Here is a 10,974-nt window from a genome sequence, read left to right as displayed (position 1 = left end):
CATTGCAACACCAAGGTGAGGAAAATAACTGAATTGTAATATTTAAGTGAACTGTTGATGTTCCTTTTTAAGAATTACGAGAAAAGTAACACTTTACACTGTCAATTTCATCAAACCTACCCAGAGCTGGGCTGTCCAAAAGTATTGTAAGCATAAGTAGATCATATAGAACTTTGCTGCCAATGATTTCTACAGCTAAATATGATTTTGAGAAACTCAGCCCAGTTACAGAGCCACTGTGTGTACATGTGTGTGTGTGTGTGTGTGTGTGTGTGTGTGTACACTGGTGTTCACTACGTTATGGGGACCCACAAGTATAGTAATACCAGTAATTTCTGACCTTGTGGGGACATTTTTAGGTACTAATGAAGAAACAAGCTTATAAATAATACAGAATGAAGTGTTTTCAAACATAAAAATGCAGAACGTTTTGTGTGAGAGGTAGGTTTAGGGTAAGGGGATAGAAAATACAGTGTACAGCATAAAAACCATTATGCCTATGGAATTATGCCTGTCTCTGTGTGTGTGTGTGTGTGTGTGTGTGTGTGTGTGTGTGTGGCGTCCGCTAGGTGGCGCGTCCTTGTGTTCCATACTAATGTAACGAATTATATCTCCCGTACAGTGACACTACATCAGTTTACATTTGCAAACATTCATTTTGCCATTAACTGAAATAATCCAGTGAGATTTTTGTATGCACACGGTATCGGCCACATATATTTTATAGCTCCACAGATTTAGAAAAGAAACGTACCAGGCCACAGGAGCCCCATACTTAAGTCTACCACATTACTGCCCAAGAAGACCCAACAACAATCGTGACATTTTTCATTCGAAAGGTAGAAATTTAAATCACCTACATACGTCAAGGGCATTTACAGGTATGATGCAGACAACGCAAATTCGCCTTTTGTTCCGCAGGGGGCGACATTGTTCCGTGAATTTAAATTCAAAACTAGCTCTGAACCTTCTAACCAGTGTGTGCATGGTAGTGCATCTCACAGACAGGAATAAAGTTTAGGCTGGATGCACAATTTATAGACTATATGATTTAAATGACTATCACTTGAAAAACAGCATTGCCATTGGAGTTGCTGTTCAAGTAGGATGACTCTTAAGCAGCACTTCCTAAAGGGTCAGTTATATGCGAAGTATACAGTAATGTATACAGAGGCTTTGAATACATTCATACACACAAACCCCTTGGTGATATGCAGCCTAGTAAAATTCCTTTATTATTATTATATTAATGAGCCCCACCACCACAATCTCCTTACCTCTTTTCACGCCAGTTCATCGGTCTATCTCCTCCCACATTCTCCTAAAGAGCTGCAGCGCTCCGCCCCTCTTTCTTCGTCCTCTAAAAGCTGTTCACTATTGAGACCTGCACACACACGCGGTGGCGGAGCTGCTGTGTGACGGTGCGAGTGAATGTAGTTGTGCACCGTAGTCACAAAGATAGAGGAACTCAAGCAGTTTTCTGTGTAACTCAGCAACAATAGACCAAACTGCATTTCTAGGCTGGTTGCTTACGTTAAAAGCAAGTGGATTCAATTACTCTTCATTTGTTTATTTTGTGGTTTATCCACGCGACATCGGACGCTGTTGCCAGAGCGTTTAGCGCCGCCAGTATTGTGACTCTGCACGCATCTCGTTGTGGCATGTTTGTGGGCCAAAGCAGACGGAACTGAAGTCCTCATTGCTTCTGAACAGGTAATATATATCTTTAGGTACCCTAGGTTGTTTTTAGGACATATTTCATAGGACATTTCGCTGTTAAAGCATGTGAAAATATTTGAAATACTAAGAAAATATGTACATTTAAAGCATTAAATAATTATTCTAGTTGTCATTTATTTTAAAATTATATTATCAAAACAGTGGTGTGTGCAAGTGATGTCAGTGCACCTGTGACATTGTCATGAGAATGTTGATCTGTCATTCAAAATTAGTTTTCTGTAACAAGAAATAAATGGTGTTTTAAAAGCACTTTTTAATAGAGCCTACTTATAAGATATATTTGTCATTACACAAATTGTCATTACACTCTTTATTGTAACCTGTTAACTGATTGTTTATGATTTATCATAAACATATCATTCACATCACATTGCTATTCTCCAGTGCTGTGTTGCAAAATAAGTAATAGCCAATGTCAGCACAGGGTTTCTGGCTCTTGTACTTCACAGCTGTGTCCAATATAAATGGATTATTGGACTGTATCAGGTGTGATACATCAACATTGCTTGTGTGTCCTTGATGTATTTAGCCAAGTTCGGAACTACATTTTGCCTCTGCACAACATTAGTGGAAACACAATTAAATTCTCCCCGGAGGGATGTTGACAGCCGGCAGGGACTGGGGGCGTGTATCGGTTACATGGAAATTCAGGCTGATTGGATTTGAATGTGCACCATACAGGCGACCATATGGCAGCTGGTGACATTGACACACTTAGTGTTGACTCTGTGCCTGGTTCTCTACTCTTTGTTCGTTTTTCCACAGTGAATTTTCAGGCAGGGGTGTTTACTTCTGAAGGTTTTTTTCCCTTTCAGTTTCCCCCTTCTTATCCATCTGCCTTTGAACACCTGGTAATGATTAGACTCCCTTGCATTTGTTCACATTCCAGTCGGCTAGACATCAGAGAGGCTTCCAGTGGGTTTTTATGTTGTGTTTGCAGAATTACATCATCTTCTCTGCCTTCATGTTGAGGTTTTGCATGCTCTTTGTGTATTGTGCTGATACCGATCATATCACCGTTCAAAACAATGTCAGTCAACTCCTAGAACGGACAACAGAGGCTATTCAAGCCACAGCAACATGCCAGTTGTCACTAGGGTACACAGGCTATTAAAATATTTTGTCTTTCAGCCTCAGTGTGATTTTTTTAATTGTCTAAAAAGGTTAGCACACATTCCCTGTAGAAAAAGTTATTTGTGATCAGTTTTTATTCTTGCATCTTTTGTAAACAGAACAACTTCTTTTTTTTTTTTCAGGATTCAATGAAAATGTCGGTCTGCGTCCACGAGAACCGCAAGTCTCGTGCCAGCACGGCCTCTATGAACATCTACCTGTTCCACAAGTCCTCGTATGCCGACAGCGTGCTAATGCACCTGAATGCTCTTCGGCAGCAGAGACTATTCACCGATGTTCTGCTCCATGCAGGAAACCGCTGTTTCCCGTGCCACAGGGCTGTGCTGGCCGCCTGCAGCCGCTACTTTGAAGCCATGTTCAGCGGAGGGCTGAGAGAGAGTCAGGACAGTGAAGTGGACTTCAGAGACTCCATTCATCCAGAGGTACTATGGAAGTGCTTGAATTTGTAGAGTAGTCAAAGAGTGTGAAAAGGGATAGTTCAGCCAAAAATTTAAATTTTGGTTCCATATGGTTCCAAACCTGTGTGATTTCTTCTGTGGAGTACAAAAGATGTTTTGAAAAATCTTTTTTTCCTCCCATTGTAGGACAAAACAGAAACTTCAAAATAAAAAAAAAACTTTTGTGTTAAATAATGGTTTGAAATGACGTGAGGGTGAGTAGATGATGACAGAAATCAATTTTGTCATTGTAAGCTACTCTGATTTAATGTACAACTTATTATAAATTGAAGAGCACTGAAAACTCGGAGTAGCTCTGGGTTTGAACATCAGGTTGAATCGGGTTGAACATCAGGCTTTTGCAAATTAAGTGTAATGGTTTTCAAGTAACTAGTATTACAGTTTGACTGCAAAAAGTTTTGTCAATTTATTTAGGTTAAACTTGCATCTACTCTGCGTTGTCTAGGTATTGGAGCTCCTTCTGGACTATGCCTATTCGTCAAGAGTGATAATAAATGAGGAGAACGCGGAGTCTCTCCTTGAGGCCGGTGACATGCTGGAGTTTCAGGACATCCGTGATGCTTGTGCCGAGTTCCTGGAGAAGAACCTTCACCCATCCAACTGCCTGGGCATGCTGCTTCTCTCAGATGCTCACCAGTGCACCCAGCTGTTCCAGCTGTCCTGGAGCATGTGCCTCAGTAACTTCCCTGCTATCTGCAAGACTGAAGAGTTTCTCCAGCTGCCTAAGGACATGCTGGTCCAACTGCTGGCACACGAAGAGCTCGAAACTGAGGACGAGCGTCTGGTCTACGAGTCGGCGCTTAACTGGGTGAACTACGACCTTGAGAGGAGGCACTGTCACCTTCCGGAGCTGCTCCGTACTGTGCGTCTGGCTCTCCTGCCTGCCATCTTCCTCATGGAGAATGTCTCTACGGAGGAGCTCATCATCGCCCAGGCTAAAAGCAAAGAGCTGGTGGACGAGGCCATCCGCTGCAAACTGCGCATCTTGCAAAACGACGGCGTTGTCAATAGTCCTTGCGCCCGGCCCCGCAAGACCAGCCATGCCCTTTTCCTGTTGGGTGGCCCCACGTTCATGTGCGACAAGCTCTACCTGGTGGACCAGAAGGCCAAAGAGATCATTCCAAAGGCAGACATCCCCAGTCCACGCAAGGAGTTCAGCGCCTGTGCCATTGGCTGCAAAGTGTATGTGACTGGGGGCCGGGGCTCAGAGAACGGTGTGTCTAAAGACGTTTGGGTGTATGACACATTACATGAAGAATGGTCCAAAGCGGCTCCGATGCTGATAGCTCGTTTCGGTCACGGTTCCGCTGAGTTACGCCACTGCCTGTACGTCGTTGGAGGTCACACAGCTGCCACTGGCTGTCTGCCTGCATCACCATCTGTGTCCTTGAAGCAGGTAGAGCAGTTTGACCCAGTTGCTAATAAGTGGAGCATGGTGGCACCACTGCGAGAAGGAGTTAGCAATGCTGCTGTCGTCAGCGTTAAGCTGAAGTTATTCGCCTTCGGTGGGACGAGTGTGGCCCACGACAAGCTGCCTAAAGTTCAGTGCTACGATCCCTCAGAAAATCGCTGGGCGGTCCCGGCATCCTGTCCACAGCCGTGGCGCTACACTGCAGCTGCTGTTCTCGGCAACCAGATCTTTGTAATGGGAGGCGACACAGAATTCTCTGCTTGCTCTGCTTACAAATTCAGCAGTGAGACTTATCAGTGGACTAAAGTTGGAGATGTTACGGCAAAACGAATGAGCTGCCAAGCGGTGGCCTCTGGAAACAAACTTTATGTGGTGGGTGGCTACTTTGGTACACAGCGCTGCAAAACCCTGGACTGTTATGACCCCACGCTGGATGCCTGGAACAGTATCACTACCGTACCATATTCCTTAATCCCCACTGCCTTCGTCAGCACCTGGAAACACCTCCCAGCCTGAAGCACGCCTGTTCTCCCCTGTGTGATCCTACTGTTCCTACGAGGTAGGTCATGCAGTCTAAAAAAAAGAATTACTAGGCTTAGCATGCATGTTACTTTTTTGTCCAATTACAGAAAAGGATTAAATAAATAGTAGTACCATATCAGTAATCTAATGATACTAGAGTATTTAATCTACAGTATTTATCTTAAAGTTCATATTTTAAAAGTAATAATTTAAAAACACTGTACAATGTAATCTATCAAATGTCAAAATCTAGTCAGGGCATCCCATTTTCATACTGTACATTAGGGTTGGGCGATGTCTACAAAATTGGCATCGGACGATGTCTACAGTGAAACATCGCGATGGACGATGACATCGGGGGGAGGGGGGAGTTAGGGGGTATGCCCGAAGCATGAATCCCTATTCAGAAAGGCACGGAAAACAAATAACGATTGCTAACGGTTGCCTGTTAAATTACAGTAGCTACATAAAATGTCACTTTCTGTTTATTTCACCACATAAACAGAGTAAGGAGAGACTGAGGACAATGGCGAATGATTTGCAAAATGTGTGGTAAGTACTGCCGCTAACAGAGTACCTGCGATCGCGAATCTCGAAAGTGAAAGTGAAACTAAAAAGCAACCGTGCATTCAAAAGCAGTTTCAATGCCAGGCATAATAGTGGCTCCCTGATGCCCGCAATTTATATACAGTATAATTGCCCAATGATATTCAGGTAACTGCGAGAGAAAATATTGAAATATATTTTCCTCCCATCTCGTATTTATTCCCTTTAGGGGTTCCGTGTGAACACGGTATTGGGATGCGGCGGATTGCTGGCTCAACATCGTGAAGTGTATCAGCCATCGGCGATGGATGATGGCATCGTCTATCGGCCCAACCCTACTGTACATCATAAAGTTGTGCTGTTTAAATTAATTTAAAATGAAATGTCCCTTCAAATAATAAATAACGATTTATTTCAAATCTATTTAGATAAATTAGTATAGAAATTTTAATATGTTCTATTTATCAGTTATCATTTATCAGACTTGACATACAATTATTGGCTTATCATTGGCAAGAATTTCTAGATTCCTGTCTGTATATTTGGGCATTTTATGTATTACTATGATCAGTCTCAGTTTCATTTCATGGTGGACATTCATCCAGAAAATCACATTGTTTACATTCTCTGTCTACAAGTGGTTGTATGAGCTTATCTTTGCATGGTCAAAGTAGTTTGTAAGGACTGAAATAGATTTTAAGATCATTTTTCTTTTGAACGCGAGGGAATTTCGCAGCCCTTGTTAGTAAATTTTGTGAACCTGTTTAGACAATATTTGCTAATTTTTCATTTTCCCAGAACATTTTTAACTCTTAATTATAAAACATTCCAGTGTTGTGGTTGCCATACACAGTACCCTCTTTGAACGTATACTGACACATTGAAACATTTTACATGGCTTTCTGTGTGTTCATATGCATACTGCATTTGGATATAGAGGTTATTTATCCCTCATGATCTGCCTCATGCATACATTGACAAAGAACCTTATTCAAATCAATGGCAAATTGAGTACTGACAGAACAATTATATTGTCTTAGGAAGCAGAGAGGAAAGAAACGGCAAGGCAGCATGCTATGAATATCAACCAGGTCAACACAGCTCATGTGCAAAATCAGATATCTTTTTTTTTCAATCTATCAGTTACCCAGTACTTTTTTTGTGTTCTTTCTCGTTCCTTGACTGATAGTCTTTTTGCTGTTTTCCTTCTTTGTTTCTGTGAGGAGATTCTTCTGTTTTATATAGGTGTACTAATCTCAGGGTTTCGCTTTAATCGATAACTTTCAAAGCTGGTGCATTAATGGATGTTTTATAATAGGTTGCTACAGATGCCACGTATCCCGCGAGTCCATAAAAATAGTGGCTATTAAGTCTCCAGGAAAACAGGCTTCGGTCACAGCGGGACTGCATCAGAAAAGGGCATCATGCTTTCCAGTATCTACCTCTCAGCAGTGATATGCCCAGCGATGCAGTGTGTGTGAGCGCTCTGTCTGGTCAGGCTGATATGGAGACTCTGCTGTATCTGATCAGTCTCCAGACTGAGGGAGGAAAAAAAATTGAAATCCTTGCTTGAGAGAATTCAAAGCCTTGGTCTTTGAGCTGGAGATTGAAGCTCCATACACCTACCAGAGAAGGATGCTAGGTTACACCTGAATTTCAGTGTGCATGTTGGCATATGCAAATCTTCACATGTAAAATTTAGATCCAGAGTAAAACTTTGTGTTTGTGTGCCTCCGTTGTGAGGAGGCAGCTTGCGGTAGGGCTGAATGAGTTATGAGTGTGCAGTGAGGGGCGTTGCACAGAGGGTAATTGAAGCAGAATAGAAGACTTTTATTGTTCCTGAGGGGGAAATTTGTCTAAGGGTGGAGGAAGGAGGAAAGAGAGGTAGGGCAAATAAGGGAGGAGGGAGGGCTCAGAGAAAGAAAAGGCGAGTCATTTAATTTGGATGAGCAGTGTGTTGACAACATGGAGCGTGCTAGCATGAAGTCTGAGAAAAGTTCTGTACCTTTGCAGTATGGTTACAGTAGGCTTTTGCATTGTTTAGCTACAGTCTTTGTCAAAGTACAGTATATATGCTACAATGTGTAATCAAATATTGATTAAATAGACATTGTGCATCACCACTGTTTTTCTGGTTAAAGGTGTTGTCACCTTTACAGTTGTTCAGTGAATTTTCACAAGAAAAACAGTAATTTTAATAGGAATCTACATAGTCTGTCATTTGTGTGACGGCGTAAGATTTCCCCATGTAGATTCAGCATTGGTTTAAGTTGGTCAAACAGATTTGCATAGCTGACTGGCAGATATCATAAACGTATCTTGAAATTTTGCAAATGTGACCACACCTTAACGAATGTACATGCTGGATAAAGCAGTGCTACAATCCCATTATGTAGATTAAAAAAATTAATGACTAATAAAGTTTAAGTCTGACTAAAACATTTATATGATTTAACTGTTAGATGTATCTACTGTGATTGGTTAATCATTGATGAAATAAAGATGGTGAAATAAACATACTTGTTTGAAATGCATATACTGTAGATAAAACACAGTGTCTAGTAAAACAAAACCGAGTAAGGTCAGAGATCAGTGTAAAACCCACGCTGTTGCTGAGTCACTTGATTTCTAGTAGGAAATCTTTTGGCTTGACTCATATTGCTTAACTTTAGAGTAAAACATGCGTAAGTAAGTGAGGTAATTCAGATGAGTCATAGCTGTTGTTTTCCATAAACGGTTTCTGCATTGCCGATCACCGTGTTTTGCAGTGTGCTGAAATCCTTGACTGAGATGTGAGTTTAGGTGCAAAAATCAATCTGGGTGCATTTATATTCTGTGAGTATAACAGTGGAAAATAAGAACATTTAGGCAATATTTTCATTCTTATTTAATGAGAATATCCGTTGAAAGAAATGGGGGGGCATTTATATTTAGCACTTTATTCTTTGAGAAAAAGCACCTAACAATAGAAAGATTTATATCTGCCTGGTAGAATGAAATGAATATTTTATACATTCATTTCTCCTCTCCCTTCATGGCAGGTAATCAGTCTGACCGCAGCGAGAACAGAATAACCCATAAATACTGATAAGAGTGAATCAACCTCCAGGACAGTAGACTAAATAGAACGAGCACCAACTGAACTTCCTCCTCACTGAAAAACAAAAACTGAGGCAGTCCTCCACACTCATTCCTTTTTTGAACCTTTGGCACTGGTCATTTAGCTTCGCTTTTAAAGTCTCTGTGACCATGTGTGTGTGAAAAGCCGCCCACCTTGACAGGGCAGTTCATTTCAAAGTGGTGGTCCTGCCTTTGTTCACTGAGCCATTCCTATGCATTTAAACGACCATAAAGTGTTCCAAGCAAGCTTCCTCCCTATAACAATGAGGAGCCTCACTGCTGGCCAGAGGAGTGGGAGGAGAGAGAAGACGGAGATGAGGGGAGAGGGGGAGGACTGGATAAGGGAGGGTAAACAAAGATTTTCAGTCTTGCTCTTTCTTTCTCCCCAACTGGCTGTGTTTTCTCACACTCAAACTCCTGCTATCTTTCTCCCATGGGAATGCATCTGGTTACAGAGAATCCTCCCTTTCCTACGTACACAGACACACTGCTCTCTTTATCCCTTATCTTTTCCCTCTCTCTGTGAAACCGTTTTTTGTACATATGTGCTGTTGAACTCTGCAAAGGTTCAGTGATGTTCTTTGTTGAAGTATTTCATTATACCAGAACAGACAGAATAGCAAACAACGTATCTGTAGTGTATGTACAGTTTTTTTTTCTCATAAAAGATGGCCAACAACAGATAGCCTCAGTCTTTAGCAGTTTGGATAGAGGGTCCATGCTGTGGGATTCTTTTTGTCAAATTTTAGTCATAATCCTCAAAAATGAGAACATCTGTTTAATAAAAACATAAAGTAGTGACGGATCGAAATGTCAAATAGTTCATTATTTTGAGATTCACAAATTTAATAATTTAATTTAATAAATGTGTGAAGTAAATACAAATTATGTACAATATGGTTCAAAATTTTGGGTAATTGTTGAAATGGTATTATTAAAAATGACTACTTTTTTTTTTTATTATATTTTACTGTGATGGCAAAGCTCATTTTTCAGCAGCCTTTACTCCAGCCTTTAGTGTCACATGATCCTTTAGAAATCATTCTAATATGCTAATTTGGTGCTCAAAAATAATTTCTTACTATTGTCAATGTTGAAAATGGTTGTGCTGCTTAATATTTTTGTTAATGATCATTTTTCTCCAGGATTTTTTTTTATTATTAATAAACCGCAAAGAAAATAAGGTTAAACATTTTCTTTAACGAACATGGAGAGGTTTGCATCAGAAATTTGTCCTTAGCTCAGTATAAAAAAAAAATAGAAATCAATGGAAAATATCCACCATGGTAAAAACTAAGCTTGTATGTTGCTGCGCGTGTGCACGAGTGTGAGCTGCACATACGCGTGTGTGTGTTTATGCCAGGCTTGTGTTTGGCGGGAGTGGAGGGAGGTCATTAGCCTAAGCTGTGTTCATTCACCGTCAACTCCATGCTGCTTAGATGAAGTGCCACGGTTCACCGAACATTTTGTTTTCAAAAGCAGCTCTGCAGAATCTACACTCAGCCGGCCCTGGGATCGATGGAGGGATGGATTTGGCTTTGCCCGCTTCCAGTCTCGTTGGGCTTCTGTTTGAGTGGGTTTTAATTGGCAAGCGATTCTTCTGTAACTGCAGGGCTCTACTGCCCTTTACTGTCATTTATATGAACTGTATGCAGAACTTAAAAGAAGAAAGTGGGAGTTGGGAAGGAAAAGAGAGAGAAAATGTCTGCTAATGACTTGATTTGGTCGCTTTGGGGGACTTCAGCTTTCAAATGAACACCTCCACTTCATTTGTCACCTTTATTTCAAGCTAGAGGCCCTGAGACAGAATACGTGACTTTAGAACGGATATTGGCCTTAGCGGAAGCTTAAGGCTGTAAAACGATAGTACAGACAAAGCCAAAGAGGAAAAACATACTGTGTTGCATTTGGTACAACAATGGAGAGAAGAGGAAGCCTTTGTTGCACTACATTCAGTTGTGCTCTAGGTTCCTAAATGTGCCTTTTGTTAATTTAATTAATACCGTTAATGATCTGACTGAATGCAGTATTTTAAAGAGTGCA

At 41.1% G+C, this 10,974-nt stretch overlaps 1 protein-coding gene across 1 annotated transcript in view; it reads left to right on the top strand.

Moving 5' to 3' along the window:
- Positions 1 to 1,371: 1,371 nt before the first annotated feature.
- LOC107700930 (ectoderm-neural cortex protein 1) overlaps positions 1,372 to 10,974 on the top strand; it is a 13,650-nt gene continuing 4,047 nt past the window's right edge. The window contains exons 1-3 of the mRNA XM_016502799.1: positions 1,372 to 1,713; positions 2,997 to 3,296; positions 3,778 to 5,302. Coding sequence (XP_016358285.1) covers positions 3,003 to 3,296; positions 3,778 to 5,259 — 1,776 coding nt within the window. The 5' untranslated portion in view covers positions 1,372 to 1,713; positions 2,997 to 3,002 and the 3' untranslated portion in view covers positions 5,260 to 5,302. The remainder of the gene's footprint in view (positions 1,714 to 2,996; positions 3,297 to 3,777; positions 5,303 to 10,974) is intronic.

Source organism: Sinocyclocheilus anshuiensis, unplaced genomic scaffold, assembly GCF_001515605.1.
Source record: "Sinocyclocheilus anshuiensis isolate Anshui unplaced genomic scaffold, SAMN03320099.WGS_v1.1 scaffold438, whole genome shotgun sequence".
Lineage (NCBI taxonomy): Eukaryota > Metazoa > Chordata > Actinopteri > Cypriniformes > Cyprinidae > Sinocyclocheilus > Sinocyclocheilus anshuiensis.
The sequence above is the reverse complement of the archived record's forward strand: the minus strand, read 5'-3'. Positions and strand labels throughout refer to the sequence as shown.